The sequence below is a fragment of the Melanotaenia boesemani genome, chromosome 5, assembly GCF_017639745.1.
Source record: "Melanotaenia boesemani isolate fMelBoe1 chromosome 5, fMelBoe1.pri, whole genome shotgun sequence".
NCBI lineage: Eukaryota > Metazoa > Chordata > Actinopteri > Atheriniformes > Melanotaeniidae > Melanotaenia > Melanotaenia boesemani.
Window position 1 is genome coordinate 32386816 of NC_055686.1, and position 19065 is coordinate 32405880.

Genomic DNA, 19065 nt, shown 5'->3' on the forward strand with positions numbered 1-19065 from the left:
ATGCCCTCTCTGATGGGTTAGCTGAAGATCACGGCCCGATGAAGCCAACAGAACCACGTCATCTGCAAAGAGCAGAGACCCGATCCTGAGGCCACCGAACCTGATCCCCTCAACACCTCGGCTGCGCCTAGAAATTCTGTCCATAAAGGTTATGAACAGAATCGGTGACAGAGGGCAGCCTTGGAGGAGTCCAACCCGCACTGGAAACGATTCTGATTTACTGCCGGCAATGCGGACCAAGCTCTGACACTGATCGTACAGGGACCGGACAGCTCGTACAAGCGGGTCCGGCACTCCATTATCCCGGAGTACCCCCCACAAGAGTCCCCGGGGGACACGGTCGAATGCCTTCTCCAAGTCCACAAAGCACATGTAGGTTGGTTGGGCAAACCCCTCTCTCCAGCAACCCTGAATAGACCTTACCGGGGAGGCTGGGGAGTGTGATCCCCCTGTAGTTGGAGCACACCCTCTGGTCCCCCTTTTTGAAGAAGGGGACCACCATCCCAGTCTGCCAGTCCAGGGGAACTGTCCCCGATGTCCACGCGATGCTATCGTACTATCGTAGGTGATGTATATCTCCCACCTCTACTGCTGAGCAGGTTTTTGTAGCTGCTGGTGAACATCTCCATGTAGGATCCTCAAGAGGCTGCATCTGTGCATAAAGCTGCATTTGGTTCACTGTTAACCAATGTCACACATTTGCACTGGGCACAGAAACACATGAAGACTCATTTTCAACTAGTTTTATTCACTGATGAATGCTGAGCTGGATGGTCCAGATAGAGGGATAGAAGATAGAAGGAGGTCTGGATGGTTGGGGAATGGCCACCATATCCCATCAATCATCATTTGGGCTGGAATAATGGTCTCTCAGGGTGGTCTCTGATAAACCTGTTCAGATTCTAACTGAGCATTTCCTGCCCGTGACCTCCAAGTTCAGTAGATGAGTTGTTAAGGTGATATCAAACAAGGGCTTCTCAGTTAACATGTTTTTAGAAAAATTATATTCTACATAATGCAAGAAAGGCAACAGGTGTACATTTTCAGTTCTTTACGACCTATTTAACGTTGTGAAACTGTTATCCAGAATCTATAAATGTAGCTGTGCTTGGACTACCTCCCTGCTGAATTTTTATGGAGCTTGTACAGCTCTTGTGATAATTTATGACTTTTTGACACGAGGCATGTATTCACACTGTTTTGGATCCACTTCTGAGGCCTCTACTGGACATTTTCCCATGACAAATTATAGATGTAGATATTTAAAGAAAGTGGTGTCTTTGTTGCCTTTGAACAGCATCAGTGTCTCGTCAGCATTAAGTAGCTGCCGCGTCTGAGCCCGGGCCAACACAACCAAGCCTTCGCTTTTCCCGCAGTGCAGCCATGACTCATTAAAGCTGATTGCATTGATATGCATTAATTGGGAAACACAATAAGTTCTTACTGGAAACCACAACAACTTCATGTGCGCTCAGGCTTCAGGTCTGCATCTGTGTGAATATACTAACCCTGTTCGGTTTGTGAAAGGAGGGGATTTAAAACACAAACTGAAGTTTTCTTTCAATAAAACATCGTCATGTCAAACTATTTGTTAGCCGTAACCATGGTGCAGATCTCTTGACTAGTTTCAACATTCGTACAGTCGTGACTTGGACATTTAAAGAAAAAGCTCAGATAAATACTCCAACAGGAAGATGGATTCAGTAAATACCACAGAAACATGAGTGTGGTCCTCTGGGACTCTCCAGCTGCATGTTGCTGTTCAGCAGCTGGACACGCCAACTGTTATTGCTCATTAGCCGGCAGGCCATCGCCAGTGAGGTGCAGGCCTGTTATCAGTCACGATGAGTGACTGATTTGTGATGAAAAACTTTAATATTTTTTAACACTGTGACTAATTTAACATTTAATGGTGAATGTCTGCTCTTATCTGAATTCCTTCCTAAGTATTATCTGTGCGACTGTAATTTACTGTCTCTCACTGTTGATATCACTCATTAGCAAGGCTTATCTGCAAAGATGCTGGTTTCATTTCCAGGCTGTCCACATTTAGCATCAGCTGTGTGAATCAGCTGTAAAGCCCTGTGTTGCTGAGGAAGAGGGAAGGTATTTGTTGTTGTTTGGGTTTTTCTCTAATATTGCACAATGAATGTTGAAATAAGTGGCTGTACCCTCTTTTAGTTCTAGTGTTTAAGTATCAGGACATTGTGAAACTCATCTTTACCAGGTAAATAAAACCCCAGATAAACAAAAACAGACTCATTACACAATATCTTAAAAAACTGAACTAAAATGCAGAAGCAAGTGAGTGATAAACAAACTCCACCAATAATCATATTCATGCATTCATTTTAACAAAAAAGAAATATACTTGCTTTTTTATTTTTTTTTATTATGTTTGTGTTTTTTTATTTTATTTTTTTAACAACAGAAATATTTTATGTTTTTTATCATAATTTTGTTTTCCATTTATTTATTTTTATTTATTTATTTATTTGTTTGTTTATTTTTTTTTTTATATAAAAATCAAAAACAAAGAAGAAAACATACACAAGGCGGCAACGAAAACAGGTCACACCAAAATGTCCATTTTGGCCATCCTCACCTGGACTGTCTGAACTAAAACCTCTCTAATCTTTATTACATGCCGAGTTGAGAGTCTTTTTTAAGCAAGATTACAACTTTTTCCCCTCTGTGCACCATTTTTATTTATTTTTCACTAGTTCTACAAACTGATCTTTATTCATCTTAACAAATCTCCCTTTACTTTCAACCTGAAAGCCTTCAAATAGACCTTGTGGTTGCACAGATGTACTAATTTCAGTAAGGGCACGCAGTTTTCAAGCTGAGGCATAAACAGTTGATACAGGCCTATCATTAGTGTCAGTTTGCGGCTTTACAGCATTCAGGTGTGTGTTAACACAATGCCAAGGAAGAAAGATATCAGAATGGTGGTGTGGAACTGTGGGGTAAATTGTTAGCTACCCTTTAGCTGATGTACGGAAGTTTTCCAGGCATTTCTATCACATCCAGGTGGTTTACAATCTAGCCACTAAATGTAGTTTTATTCAGACTCTATCTGGTAAATCCACAATGATCCATGATAACAGCATTATTCATCACATTTCATCATAAAAAGATCACTATCACTACCATGTTGCTAAGAGACCTCTATTTAGACCTGGACATGATGATGAAGCCACTTCCTCTCAGACTTTCCACCTATCAGAGAGCTTAGATTGACGGTAACGTCCAATCAGGAGCAGCCAAAGATCAACCAGTGAGCAGAAAGTTCTATGTGTGTGTGAAAAGAAGAAAAATAATGCTCCTCTATGGCTGGAATAAAGCCAAGAAGACTTTTCTGATGCACGGTGGCGCCACAAAGCAGCTGAGCTGGAGTTGGTTTAGTGAGGACAGCAGGTAAACGGTAGCAGAAATAACTGGAAATGAGGAAAAAGTGGAAACATGGAAATAGTTTCTGTTGTGTCTTTGTTTCAAAGCCAATATTTTTTCTCCTTACAAAGACCTGAGAGAATGATGCATATGAGAAAAGGCTTGGTCACTGTTGATCTGTGTGTTATTTCTACAAAGTTCTGTTAGTAATAAATTCTGCTTTCTTCTTCTGGTCGGCCTTTATGCTGCTATATCTATTCATACGTTCATTTTACAGCATTTTAGCCTCAGAATCTGACAGCCGAGGCTGTCCTGGAAAGATCCTATGTTTACTGAGCCTAAAAGGGTTAAGCTTCTACATGCATTTTTTATACACTAGCCACAAAAAAAATAAATAAAAACCTCAGCGGCAATCAATATTGCTCCATAAATGTCCAACCCATCTGACAGTGACTCGGTTCGGTTCAGCGTCCCAGCAAGTTCAGGCCGGGGTCAGACCCTGCAGTGAGAAACTGAAATAAAAGCCAAGAGCAACATCTCAGGCTCTCCAGGCCTCAGCATGTTAAATGTTTAAGTTCTTAACAGCACAATTAAGAAAAAGATTCCATCTTCACTATTTCACCAAGTAAGGGTGTGTTTTTATGCGTGTGATGCTTCGTTTCAGCTGCAGCGTCGCAGCTCCACCATGAGCAGCAGTCCCATGCCTCCCATCGGCAGACTGGGCCAGTACGAGATCAAGGGCCTGCTCTTCTCCTTCCTGCACATCGTCAAGACCTTGTCAGAGGGTCAGTAATGATCTGCAGTTGTACACAGTCCTCAGTTTAAACACAGCATTTGACATGAGGAACGACTTGAATGTGTGTCAACATGGCTACTTTGTAAAAACAAAACACACATTCTGCTTGTTCACAGACACTCTGATGGCCTACTGGAATAAAATCAGCCCTCAGGACATCATGAACTTCCTCAGCTTGCTAGAGTGAGTAGAAAGTATTTATCTCTTTATAACCTGTTGCATTGTGATGAAAATGATCCACCGTTATCTTCTCTCTTATGCACCAGAAACAAAAACATGCAAGTTAACGCTTGTCTTTTTGTTGGTTTTATTCTCTCTGTCTGCAGGATCTGTCTAGTTCAGTTCCGTTACGTTGGCAAGAGGAACATTGGCCGGTAAGCATAGGAAAACAACAGCAGCACTTCGTCATACCTGCCTGGTCTGTCGACATGTGTGTTGTGATAGCGTGTAAATTAAGCCCAGTTTCAGAGAAACATGGCTCCAACTTGTTCGGACGTGTTTCATAACAGTGGAAGTGATGTTTTTTTTTTAGTTATACCTGGATCCACCATTAAAGGGGGTAGTGCACCCAAAAATGTGTTTTTTGAGCTGTAAACAACACAGAATTTCTTAATTGTGATGAAAACTACTTATACATTTGATTATAATTTGTATTTTTTTATTTATTTAAAAAACAGGATTTTGTGGGTAAAAAATGGCTCATAACGGCCTTTACAGAGTAAAACAAGGTTATGTTTTTCGTGACATAGAGATGTTATCTGTGTTACTAGAAAATTTCAGAAACCCCACAGCCCCTCCCTCCAGATGCAGATGTAGTGCCTTGCAAAAGTATTCACCCCCTTGGCCTTTTACCGAATTTGTTACATTGCAACCTCTAATTTGAATATTTTTCACAAATCACAATTTTATTTGATGGATCTGCACAAAATAGTCCAAGTTTTGAAGTGAAATGAGAAATATAAATACAAAAAAGGCATTTCAAAAATAAAAAACTGAAAATTGCCATGTGCATATGTATTCACCCCACCCAATGTCAGTACTTTGTAGAGCCACCTTTTGCGGCGATCACAGCTGCAAGTCGTTTTTGATAAGTCTCTACGAGTTTACCACATTTTGCCACTTGGATTTTTGCCCATTCTTCAAGGGAAAACTGCTCCAGCTCCTTCAGGTTTGATGGTTTGCGCTTATGAACAGCAATCTTTAAGTCTGACCACAGATTCTCAATTGGATTGAGGTCTGGACTTTGACTAGGCCATTCCAACACATTTACATTTTTCTCCTTATGCCACTCAAGTGTTGCTTTAGCAGTATGCTTGGGGTCATTTTCCTGCTGGAAGGTGAACCTCCATCCTAGTCTCAGATCACTGACAGATTGATAAAGGTTTTGCTCAAGAATACTTCTGTATGTAGCACCATCCATCTTTCCCTCGACTCGGACCAGTTTCCCAGTGCCTGCTGCTGAAAAACATCCCCACAGCATGATGCTGCCACCACCATGTTTCACTGTGGGGATGGTGTTCTTGTGGTGATGGGATGTGTTGGGTGTGCGCCAGACATACCGTTTTCCTTGATGGCCAAAAAGCTCAGTTTTAGTCTCATCTGACCAGAGCACCTTTCTCCATGCATTTTGACACGTGCCTTTGTGCAAAGTCAAAACGTGCCTTCTTATTTTTAGCAGAAAGTAATGGCTTTCTTCTGGCCACCCTTCCATAAAGCCCAGCTCTGTAGAGTGTACGGCTGATTGTGGTCCTATGGACAGATACTCCAGCCTCTGCTGTGGAACTCTGCAGCTCCTCCAGGGTTACCTTCGGTCTCTGGGCTGCCTCTCTGATTAATGCCCTCCTTGCCTGGTCTGTCAGTTTTGGTGGGCGGCCCTCTCTTGGCAGGTTTGTTGTGGTGCCATGTTCTTTCCATTTGATGATGATGGATTTTATGGTGCTCCTGGGGATCATCAAAGATTTGGATATTTTTTTATAACCTAACCCAGACTTGTACTTCTCAACAACTTTGTCTCTGACTTGTTTGGAGAGTTCTTTGGTCTTTATAGTGGTGTTTGGTTAGCGGCGCCCCTTCATTAGATGTTGCAGCCTCTGAGACCTTTCAGAAGAGGTGTATATATACTGATAGATCATGTGACACTTAGATTGGACACAGGTGAACTTTGTTTCACTCATAGTGTGACTTCTGAAGGTAATTGGTTGGACCAGAGCATTTTAGGGCCTTCATAACAAAGGGGGTGAATACAATGCACATGGCAATTTTCAGTTTTTTATTTTTGAAATGCCTTTTTTGTATTTATATTTCTCATTTCACTTCAAAACTTGGACTATTTTGTGCAGATCCATCAAATAAAAATTCTGATTTGTGAAAAATATTCAAATTAGAGGTTGCAATGTAACAAATTCGGTAAAAGGCCAAGGGGGTGAATACTTTTGCAAGGCACTGTAGACGGGTTCTCGCCTTGCAGGCATAGAAAACCATGCCCACCAACACATATGAAGAGATGTGAACTTACACAGAGTTTCTGATAAAATATTCCTGCAACGGGATGGATTTGTGCTGTTGAGGGGTGTAAAATAACACCGGACGACAGACAGCAGCTCAAATCGTAGCAACGGTAACTTCCAGCAGCCACAAGCTGCCGCGAGTGTCCACAGCTTTCCAGAGCTGCTGTCTGTCAATCATTTCGTCCTGCGTATCCCAACACGCAAAAAGCAGGAGGTGGAGTTACACTTTAATCAGGAAGATCAATATCATTTTATTATGTTTTATCTTCTGCCCCCATGTTTGTAAATTATAATCATTCATGGTGTGATAATTTGTCATAGGTCAGATATTTGAAGATTTATCCAACACTACTCTACTCTACTCTAACAACTACCAACATTATTTAAAGAGAGAAAAGCAGTGGCTCTAACACTGAACCCTGTGAAATGCCACATGAGAGGGGATGAAGCTCAATTCAGAACCAGCCACATTTTGAACAAAATGTTCTGTTTTTGTTTGCATCTTTTGTTTTGGGTTTTACGAGAAAGTTTCATCATCCAGGTGTCTCAAACAAGTGGTTGCCCCCTCTCCATCTGTTCATGTGTTATTCATCCAGGAGCCAGGAGGTGTGTGTGGCTAAGCTCTTCTCGTCGGACAGGAAGTCTCAGACGATGCCAGCCATGCGGTGTAACCGTTCCAGCCTCATGCAGACTAAGATACACCAGTTCAGCACCATGGAGGCCTCCCTCACCCTCAACATGGGTAACATGCAAACAGACTTTATCTGTAGGATTTTCCTAACAGTTTCTGATAAAGGAACTGATATCTGGATGTAAACTGTTAAAACGGTGGAGAGTCATTTGTTTTTTAACTTGCGTTTAGTTCACGGTGACCCATGTTCCTCCTCTAAAGGTTTATGAAAATTTATGAAACCCCAGGTTTGTGGCACAGCTGTCATTTCTCTCACAAATACTCATTTAATTCTTCCACAGATCTAAATGCCCACATTGAACCTGTATCATGAATGTAGGACATTTAAGTAGAATTCCTTCCTTCATGTTACACAGTTTAATGAAACTGTGGTGGGTATACCACAACATAAAATATCAATGACTTGTCATGTGTTGGTGTGGTCTTGGTTTGATGATGTCTAAATGTGAACAGAATGATGAAAAGGACTGTTTAGATGAAAGCTGTCATTGAACCAGAACATTTAGTGCTCCATTCATGGTTCAGACACTTCTTTTGTGTTTACTTTTATGGTTAATCATCTTGTTAAAGAACAGCATGTTTTGCAATTATTACATAAACATTTACATTACATTGTACACGTGCATTCAAAAGTTTAGAAAAAGTCCATTTAGTTCGCCTGTAAAGGTTATAGTGGTACTGTACATATATCTCTATATGTGTGTGTGTGTGTTTTGTAGGGATCGGACCATCAGAGGCAGAAATCCACCATCAGGCTCTGCTGGAGGGCAACATCTCCACTGAGGTGTGCCTGAGTGTCCTTGATGTCCTGTCTCTTTTCACTCAGTGTTTTAAGGTCAGCAAACAAACACTCAGACCACGTCTTACACATGTGAAGATAGTTTGGTTACATAATGTTTTAGCCACTGACCGGTGGAGTGAATTTCCACTGATCAATCTTCTGCTGAAAAATCACATGGTTGTTTCTGTCTCTGTCAGACCCAGCTGCTGGACGGCGAAGGTCACAACCCCCTCATGAAGAAGGTGTTTGACGTCTACCTGACTTTCCTTAAAGTCGGCCAATCAGAAGCTGCTATCAGACACGTCTTTGCCGCCCTCCGGGCTTTCATTAACAAGGTGTGTGTGCTCAGTTGTACTCTCACAGTGAGCAGAGGTCTCACTGCTGTGGTGTTTTCACCGCAGTTTCTGATGTCTTATTGTTGTTTAGACACTGCATACATTTCCAAACATCTGAAAGCAAACAGACGTGATGCTTCCTGCCACTTTTGATGCACTTAGCAGGGATTCTCTCTCTCTCAATCAATAATAACATCCAAGTCGACATGCACAGATCCTTCAGACAAATGGATCCATCTAAATTAATGCTCTTGTTTCCTGTGTTTGTTGGTTTGTTGTCTGGCTCAGATATTCACATGCTGGCTTAGTTTTATTACCTTGTGCGTGTTTTTTTTTTTTTATTATTGATGATCATAAGCATGATTTGATGTCAGATGATCAGGAGAAAGCTTCCCAGGGGAAAGGCACATCTTACCTGGTACCCTGCAATAATATTTGCATAGGATGCTTATGAGATGAATCAGAGATTTTGTTCTAGCATGTTTTCTCTTTTACTGTAAGTGAGGGCGTTGCAGATGGTAAAAACCTCCTTGGGTTACAAAACACTACCACTGTATGGCAAAACAGTCCTGACAGGTTTATAAAAATGTATCACTGTAATATTTCCGTTGTCACTGAAAACAAGCCGTTTAAATGTTTGAGCATTTCAGAATTGATTTATAAGAAAAAACACAACTTAGGCTATAACACAGTTCACTCTTTCTGCAGTCAGAATGTAAAGTTACAAAACTATAAAAGAATAAAGATCATCAAAATTCAAACTTTTTTAGTTTTAAGTTGCTGTAATTAATGTAAGTGAACATTTTCAGCAGGAGAAGCACACGTTGGCTTGTGCATACACAAAATATACAATAACAAACTGTGGTCTGGGAGCAGTTAGCAGGGCATCATGTGTGCATCTCTGATCAGGAGGTCAAATACCAAATCAGTTGGCCTTGGATGTAATTTTGGGCATTTAATTCTTTAAACCCCATTTTTCGGCCTGAGTTGGAGATGTGCATACCCATACTGAAATGAGTGAATCTCTGCAACCACAAGGTCTCTGAATACTTTTGCAGTCGTAGTAAAAGGAACATTGGTGAGATTTGTACAGATGTGTAAATATCGAAGGCCACCGGAGGCCAAAAATCCAAATAAAAAATGTTCAGTTTAGCGGGTAAAAATAAAAACTTACCAGCCACCTTGGCAGGTAATGAATTAGGAGCCGACTCCTATCGAGCCGAATCTTCAGCCACTCAGTTACTGTAATAGCAGTCGATGACGTACAAACTGTTGGTCATTTTAAATATAATAAAACCATTTATTGACCAAGCATGAAAATATTCCTGAAATGAAATGAAAATATATTAATACATATATAAAACTACATTTTTCTCAAATATAAGCATCTTTTATTTTTGCAGTTTTTGTGCAGTTTGCTTTTCAAAAGTAGGTTTGATTACATCATTGATCAGTACTGCCAGTTTAAATCAAAGGCAGCTGGACTTTTTTTTTATTAGAAACCCGGAAGTCTTCAGCAGTCAGTTTAAAATTAACGCCTTTTGGATGAGAAATGAGATGTTTTCATGTTTTCAAAAAAGAAAAAGAAATGCAGTTGTTTTTGATTCAAGCTCTTGTGTTTACCATGACATTGAAGACTGAGAATCTACACCAACATTAGCAAGTTTACCATTATTATATTATTGGTTGCCACTAGAGGACTTTAGTTTGAAGGATACACCGTATGGCCAATCACATGCTCATAAATTTGGATCAAACTATTATATAAAAGTAGGACAGGGGCAGACACTCTAAAGAGGCCAGGTGCAAATCTACAGGTACATCTGGATCTCGAAGCAGATCACTACAATGACCATGAACACTGTTCTATGATGTATCCTATATCCATTGGCTGCATGGTGTCATTTTACCAGCTGCTTCCTGAGCAAATGTGTTGGTAGTTGGATGGTGTAAACAACTAGGCTGGTTGGTAACTGGTTAAGATATTGTGTGTTTTGCTGAAAAAGACAATATTAAGAGAATGATGTTCTCATTTTCATGAAAAACATTAATAAAATAAAGAAACATGAATGATTAACTGCATTCATTTTCTGACGCATCTGATTGGCTGCTAACGCGAGCAATCCAGCAGCCTCATTGGCTCATTTAAATAAAAAAGTTCATTCAGAGCCCTGAATGTTGGCGTATGTGTTACTGGTGAAGAATAAATGAATATAGGACAAATAAAAATAGTTTCAGGCTCACCTAAATGCATATGAATATCTCTTTGAAATGATGCAGCTGTTGGTCTAAACCTCTGTCACATCATGGTACAATGTGTGAACATTATCTCTGCAAAGGCTTACTGGTAAAGGCAAGCACAGCTAAATTTGAGAAGTTTTAATAAAGACCATTTTGCTACTGTTTGACATCTCAAGGTCAGCAGGTAAAAGGAAATATCTTATTTATAAGACGGTTTTAAGTTGTAAACAACAACAGTGAGCTGCATGATTTGACCTGAGCATCAAAACCTAAAAACCAAATTGCCAAGTTTAGAAACACTAGGAATTACAGAATTTGGAGGACCAAACTAAATGACCTCCAACATATCATCATTAAATAGCCGGCAATAATTACGTCTATTTCTTGTTACACGCCTTCAAGTGTCTTCTGTGACTCAGGTTTTTACTAATAGACTATGATTACCATCAGTCAAGTTAATGTTTGACTAGTTTATAACAATGAATTGAAATTGAAGTTCAATGAGCCGTCACGCCTCCATGTGTTAATCTCACATTCCTTCCCCATTCCAGCTCATGGATAAACAACAACATTCCGCTGCTGATTTGAGCGTATTCCTCCCACTTGTTTCTAACAGCTGCCACTTTTTTCTTGCTGTCTTCCAGTTATAAATTATCCTCTGTATCATCTAATCCTATTCCTTGGGCCCAGAGTCTGCTTTTAATCCACTAACACGCTGTCCCACCAGTTCCCATCGGTGCTGTTTAAGGGCCGCGTGACGCTGTGTGAGGCTCTGTGCTGCGAGGTGCTGAAATGCTGCGTCTCCAAGCTGGCGTCCCTGAGGGCCGATGCATCTGCACTGTTGTACATGCTGATGAGGAACAACTACGAGTACACCAAGAGGAAGACCTTCCTACGGACGCACCTGCAGGTAAACCAAGGCGTGAGACCCTACCTGTCATCTAATCTCTGCTCACAAGTGGTACAGATGGCAGCACTGTCAGCAGTTCTCTGTGGTCTTGACCCTTTAGCTTCCTAAGTCGCCCTCTTTTGAGTTTCTTGAGCTGCTGTTTTAAGGGAGGTGAAGAATGCGAAGAGAGGTTGTAACCAGTTTAAACACAGACAGCACGCTGAGTTTCTGCCACCTCTCCAGAAGCTCTCACTGGACTCTGTTTTTCTTCTTTTTTTTTCTTTGCTTTTCCTCTTAGATCATCATCGCAGTGAGCCAGCTGATCTCTGACGTGGCGTTGACCGGGAGTTCACGCTTCCAGGAATCTCTCTCCATCATCAACAACTTTGCAAACAGTGACAAGGCGATGAAGGTATCAGAGAAGTCTGCAAAGTTAGTGTTGGAAACCCATCCCCAGGCCTGAATCTGCGCATTTCTAGTCACGAAGTCTTTCTGTAAAGGCCAGTGTGATCTATCAAACTATTCAGATGCGAAACCTAAAGCCTGTGGATCCACATTTAATGAATGCAGCCATGTTCATCCATCTAAATACAGAGTGGCAAAACAGTTTTGGTTATTCACAATGCTGCATTTGGCACAGTCGACAATAACATCCTATTTGACAGATTGGAAAACTGGGTGTGAATCTAATTCACTTCTTGATTAGTTTACTCTTAGTAGAAAGACCAAGACTACTTTATATGCTGATGACAATCAGCTGTATCTTACTGCCTCAGAGGGGACTGTGGTCCCATATTATGTATTTGGAAACAAAGATGAGCATCCAAAGTATGACAATATGTCACAAAGGATGTCACAATAATAGATTTTCTTGGTATGAATTTAGTCAGAAAAATAATCATGATTATCACAATTATTATCTGTTAATTCCACAACACACTAAATGTGTAAAAGCACATTAACATTCTTTACAGGTCTTTAAGTTTTATTTATTTCTATCTTTTGATGCCATCATAATAAAATAATATAGCAGCAATGTAAAGTAAACAAAAAATCTGTTCCAGCCAAATAATAAATAAATACAATATATTACCTCTGGATTTCTCTTAGAGAAAGAAATAATGTAAAAACCTGGAAGGCTTCTTTCTGTAGACTACACTGGAAAAATAGTAAAACGTGTGAACATTATCTCTGCATTATCTATTTATTCCCGGAGCAGGGGAATAAAGACAAACATTTTCTACCTAAGTTTTTACTTGAAATCTTGTTTTATTTTGCTTTTTAATGTTTAATGAAATACATAATATAATATAATTATATACATATATAATTTAGTTAATTGGCTTAAAAAAATTACATTTAAGAATGTCTTTTTTTTATTATTATTTCTTTTTAAAAAGTGTTCTTTTACATTAGAAATGTAAATTGCAGTCTATTTCCAGAATCTTACAGGTATTTCCTTGTATTTAAAAGATGCAGGACAAAAACTGTTACAGTTTTGTTTTTTTGTTTTTTTTACCAGATGACTTGGCTTGTTTGGAGGAAGTAACTCTGCCATACTTTCCCTCTGACATGCCTCTTCTGCAACTCACACAAAACAAAAACAAGCAGATGTTGTCTAACTTTGTTTTTATTTCTTCACACAGTACGCTTATCTGTCTATATATAAGGATCTTTGTGATCCTTTAATACTGCGATTAATTGTGAAGTTTGTGACTTTCCCACATGGATCCACATTTCACCCGATCGGTCTGATTGTGCCTGCTGTTTAGTCCACAGCCTTCCCATCAGAAGTTAAGGGTCTAACCAAGCGCATACGTACGGTGCTGATGGCCACCGCTCAGATGAAGGAACATGAGAAAGACCCCGAGATGCTGCTGGACCTCCAGTACAGCCTTGCCCGGTCCTATGCCAGCACCCCCGAGCTCAGGCGGACGTGGCTGGACAGCATGGCCAGAGCGCACCTAAAGAACGGAGATCTCTCTGAGGTATCAGCCCCCAGGCTTTCAGGAACTACTTCCTCATTCCATCCTGTAATTATCTCTGTCTGTCCTAAAAATGTGGACAGGCACGTCATTGTTATTTAGGTTTGAATTCAGTCCTGAGCAACATCTTGTCACGCTTACAGCACAAAAATACCGATCAGTGATTCAGTTGCTCAGATAAATGAGCCTGTCAAAGAACAAAGATCTGACACAATCCACCAAGAAGCCGCTGGCTGGCGTGTTGCATAATTACAGGTAAACATGTTGTTGGCTGGCGCTGGTAGAGGGAAGGTTTTAACCCCCTCTGCCTCCCCTCCACAGCTCATCAACGGTGTCCTGGCTAAACATATAGACAGTGACTTGAATTCAAGATCGAAAGCATCTTACCAAATTCCAAAGAACTTCTTTATTATAAATGTGGAGTTTATCTCTCAATCCCAATGTTTTTTTTAACATACTTTTTTGTCCTGACATGAAATTATTTTGGTTTGGTATCACATCATCAGCACAGCAGAATGAGTAGAAGTCTACTGAAGTCACATGACCACTTGGAGTTATTTTTAACGGCAAACAGAGTTGAAATCATTTTTTTGATCTGACGAAACGCAGTCGGCCATCTTTGTTTTGCACAAAAATGTTCTTGCTTGAAAGCAAATTGCTGCTAAGTTGAGAACTTTGTACAGGATCATTGTACAGGATTTAGGGCGGGAGGTGCAGCTTCGATAAAGCCCACCAAGCGCCAGGACCTGTGGAGTCTGTTTTGAAATGTGGTTGTCAGCAGGCATGTGTGAGTTCTTCTTCACACACTGTAAAGCCAAGGAATTTGGACAAGAGGAACATCAAGGATTAAATTAAATTCTGCAGAAAATAAAAGAACGTCTGTCTGTTTGGGATATTTGAAAGACTGATTGTTTACGGACGGAAAGGTGAACGCCACCATGAGTCCTGTTAGGTGCCAGCAGTAAAGCATCCTGAGACTGTGCATCTGTAGCATCATTTCTCCTCTGAGGAAGTGGCTCACTTACAGTTCTGCCCCCAAAACTGCTATAAACAAAACATTTTCCCTAAAACAATGTTACTCTATTGGTTTTAGTGGGATTTAGTGTATTTTCTATCATGATGGAGCATCATGTCACAAACTAAAACTGATAACAGTGTAGCCTTGAGATCATTTCATTGATATTTTAGAAATATGGCCTGGAAACTCTCCAGATCTTGATCCAGCTGAAAACCTGTGGGCAATTCTCAGCAACAGAAACCCGGAGTTGATGAACTTGATGCATCAATAAGGCAAAAACACATTTGTCTTCCAGCAGGATTCAGCTCAGAAGCTTAGTTTGCGTGAGAGAAGTAAAGAAGGTTTGGCTTTCTGCACACAGAAATGTTTTTAAGCATTTTAATTCAAGTAAAAAACAGTAAAAATAGTTGATTCATACATTGACCAATCAGATTGCTCCGTTAGAAACACAATGTAAAAAAAGTGTAAAAGATGGAGCGTAACAGCCTGAATTTGGGTGGTCTTGCTATAAATACAGGGCTCAGTTCAAGTGCATTTGTTTATTTGTTTACTTAGCATGGCCAAGACAAGTTCTATAAACAGGAAACACTATGTTTGTACAAGGAACTTGGTTACCCTGATCTAAAACATAAATATATCTGTTTAATAAATTAAACGTTTTTTATGTATTATTGCTGTGAACTTATATTCATATTTTTCTAGGATTCACTTTTTGGTAATTTATTTATTTATTATGATTTTATTTTTATTGCTAATATTTTATCTGAAATTTATTAATTTCTGTTTAAAATAAAAATAAAGTTATAATGAAATGAAAGGGACCCATATGCTCACTCATATTTCCCAGAGGTGAACATCTGTCAGTGGAGGAGCAGGAATTCTGTAGAATAACAGGAATAAGACCAGATGAGTTGAAAAAAACTGCTGCCAGTTTTCAGGTCTAACAACATGTCAGCATAAATGATTAACTGCCAGTTTCTGTTGGAGGTGAGCTCATTTTACACTGAGCATGTAACTCATTGTTAGGGGCAGTTGAAACATTTCCTTTTGCTGTTGTAATTTGCACAGATCCATTTTTTTCTAACTGGCCACCCTGACTAATAATGTTGTTTCTTGTCATTTCACTGCTGTCTCAACAGGCCGCAATGTGCTATGTTCATGTGGCTGCACTGGTTGCAGAATACCTGTACAGGAAAAGTAAGTCTAAACAAACACTCACAGTGGTGCAGTACAACTCCATGTGACTAATACATTCCCTTTTAGTTGAATCATCGGGTGCAAAGGTGATTTGCCAAGAACCTCCTTGCATTCAAGGACCTAAACAGTGCCAACACAATGAGGACATGAGCGCAGACTGCCCTCACAATGCTGCCAGCCTTCAGGAATGCTGTGGTCCTGTGTTGATAAGACAATCCGTTCCCTGTTAACCGTTGCGTGTACATGCAAAGATGATATCCAGGAAAAATGGTTATCTCATGCAAACTTAGTATCAAATAATCCTCTAACCAAATGTGAGGTGGCCGTGTCTGAAAAGAGCAGCAGACGTGGAGAATTTTAATGCAACTGTTGTATCTGCTGGATCTAACAGCAGCGTGTTTTGCCTGCAGTAGATCTGCTTTCATTTAGCTGTTACACAAAACTGTCTAACCCTGTTTTGGCATTCAGTTGCACACATAATCCTTTTATTTGATTTATTTATTTAAATTTTGTTGCTGTTTTACATATGTCAAAGCTTAAATTAATTAAATGCATGTTTTTATTTTTATTTTTCTCTGTTTCACCAGAGTTGTTTCCAAGTGGCCTTGCAGCTTTTAAAAAGATCTCCTTTAACATTGAAGAAGAAGCCGCCATGAAAGAAGACACTGGAATGCAGGACGTTTATTACACTGAGGTGTGGCATGCTGTGGTTTTTGTGTATTAAATAAGAAGTTGAGTTTTGCAATGCAGAGACTCTGGTATGACCTCAAACAAAACAAGGCACGACGCGTTTGATTGTCACAGAAGACAACATTTCACAGCTGCTCGTTCTTTGACATTTAATGTTTGTATGTATTTATCTAAGTCAAGTAAACCTTAAACTGTCATTCTGTGTTGGTGATGTTCAAAAAAATATTTACAAGACAATGCAAATCTGTTCAAGACCAGTCATGCTCCTCCTCTTCTGTCCCCTTAGGAAGTCCTGGTCGAACACCTGGAGGTCTGCGTGGACGCTTTGTGGAAAGCTGAACGCTATGAGCTCATCACGCACATCGCCAAACTCATCATTCCCGTCTATGAGAAGCAGCATGAGTACAAGGTACTGCAGCATCATCCCAGCAGGGGGGTCAGACTCATGTAGTTCAGGGCCACTTACAGTGTAACCTGATCTCCAGTTTGGCCGATCGGGAAAATAACAGCATAACAACCTAATAATAATCCGACACATTTACATCATTTTATTTCACTTTACATATTATATTTTATTATTTTTAATATTTTTTTGTATTTTATTTATATATTTTACATATTTACTCATTTACATGTGTATTACAATTTACAGATCACAATGAATACAAAAACAAGTTTTATTGTTTTATTCTAGTGTTCAACATTCTCTTTTCCAGCCAAGAAAAGAGAAACTTTTCTTGGCTGGAAAAGAGAATGTTGAACACTAGAACAGCCAAGAGGGTAAATTTTACCTCCTTGGTTTTTCAAACACTTGTGGGTGTGTGATCACAAGAAAAAGAAATTTGAGCATATATACCTAGAACCCCCAAGGAGGTAATTTCCTCCGTATAATTTAATGTACTGTGTTCAGCTGTCAGGTCACGCCCATTCGTGCCACTCCTGATTACTTAGAATAGAATAGAATAGAAATAGAATAGAATAGAAATACTTTATTAATCCCTTCGGAGAGCCCTCAGGGAAATTTAGTACATGAGTTTGACAGCTGTTTGACAGCTGTCAGGGAGTGAATAATAGGGTTTTATAATCCTTTAGGGTAATCTAGTGCTAAATTACGGGCTGCAGTGAAAGGTGATGACATGTCATTTTGTAACATCCTGGTAACATTCTCTGCTCTAGTTGAGTTAACTCTACATTAGCTTATTTTATTTGCCCCCGGCGCAACTGTCGACCGGGACAGACTGTCAGTGCGCCCCAACCTCATTGCGCCACCAGGGCAGGGATCAGCCCACGCAAAGGGCGGCGATGTCGGCTACCCACCCGACCCCTCTTGAAACACGACCAAGGACTCGCAGCAATGTTTATTTATATTGTCTTCCTCTAAAATCAACTAAAATATTGAAATCTTTAATTTTGTTATTAAATATATGCTGTTTTGACTGTTTAGCTAGTTTTTTTAAGTCTCCATTATAACGATTAAAATAATAAATGTAAAAAACAATTTCAGTGCATCTTTGCGTTATTTGCGTTGTTGCAGCAGGGGGTGGTAAAAATTACCCTACTCGGCGGTTCTAGGAGTATTGGAATATTGGCGGTTCTAGTGTTAATTAAAAGGACATTGAATTAAATTAAATTAATTTAGTAGCACTTTTAACTGGATTATTTCCCCCCAAAATGTTTTTAAAAATGGCTACTTTCTTCTGATTGGCTGGGAACTTTGGGAAACTACCAGCCACACTGACTGGCAATCAAAAAGCCCTGATGATCCAGCAGCTGAATCATGTAATAATAGCTTGAAGAGTTACTTCTGGTCAGCAGCTGTAAGGTCCTGGGAAGGACAGACCACCTTCAGTACAACTTCAAAGTTTTTTTTCTCTTCCAGTATAAAACCATTGCTGCTGTCACATACTCATTTCCATCCAGTGTATCCAGTTCAGGTTCAGGTCTAATGTTAGAGCCAGTTCTGAGTGGGCTCCAGCTTAGAACTGGTTTTGTTTTCCACAGCTGTAGAACCACTACAGAAACACATCATTACATCACTTTAAGTCCCCTGGCTTCCTGGAACAAATGTTTGTAAAGGATCAGAGTATCTCCCAGAAATAAAGGATCATTGTTTGACTCTACTTAGTATCAGCAGTCTAGTTTTAAACTGTTTTAGTAAACATTCGCGAACGCTCTCTGTGAAGCTGACCAGTGTTTTCAAACCATATGCAGTAGAAATGAGCAATGATATAAACAGGATTTCTAAATGCTGCGTCAGCTGACTGTATTAAACACTGGATTTTTTATGTTGAGTTGATCTGGTTATTCTCCATAACTCCACCCCAAAGACCAGCAGGTCTTTGCTCTGGCCCTGCAAGGAGCTGGTTCCAGCGTAGCACCAGTTTTACGGTGCTGGAGTCAGAGCTTTAGTGTTTGAAACAGAAAGAACTGGTTCTACGTTAGGATCTGGCTCTGCTCCTTTCAGCCACTGGTCCACAATGTTGTCGCATGTAGCAGCAAATCCGTTCACCTTCTTGCTGGGACGCTGTTGAATAAACAAACG

At 40.0% G+C, this 19065-nt stretch overlaps 1 protein-coding gene across 3 annotated transcripts in view; it reads left to right on the forward strand.

Moving 5' to 3' along the window:
* dock11 (dedicator of cytokinesis 11) overlaps window positions 1-19065 on the forward strand; it is an 85957-nt gene that overhangs the window by 52670 nt on the left and 14222 nt on the right. For all 3 annotated transcript variants that reach the window (XM_041985411.1, XM_041985412.1, XM_041985413.1), the window contains 12 exons: window positions 4058-4178; window positions 4306-4372; window positions 4516-4563; window positions 7293-7438; window positions 8107-8222; window positions 8366-8503; window positions 11472-11654; window positions 11932-12045; window positions 13406-13621; window positions 15776-15833; window positions 16421-16527; window positions 16810-16932. In XM_041985411.1, coding sequence (XP_041841345.1) covers window positions 4058-4178; window positions 4306-4372; window positions 4516-4563; window positions 7293-7438; window positions 8107-8222; window positions 8366-8503; window positions 11472-11654; window positions 11932-12045; window positions 13406-13621; window positions 15776-15833; window positions 16421-16527; window positions 16810-16932 — 1437 coding nt within the window. The remainder of the gene's footprint in view (window positions 1-4057; window positions 4179-4305; window positions 4373-4515; window positions 4564-7292; window positions 7439-8106; window positions 8223-8365; window positions 8504-11471; window positions 11655-11931; window positions 12046-13405; window positions 13622-15775; window positions 15834-16420; window positions 16528-16809; window positions 16933-19065) is intronic.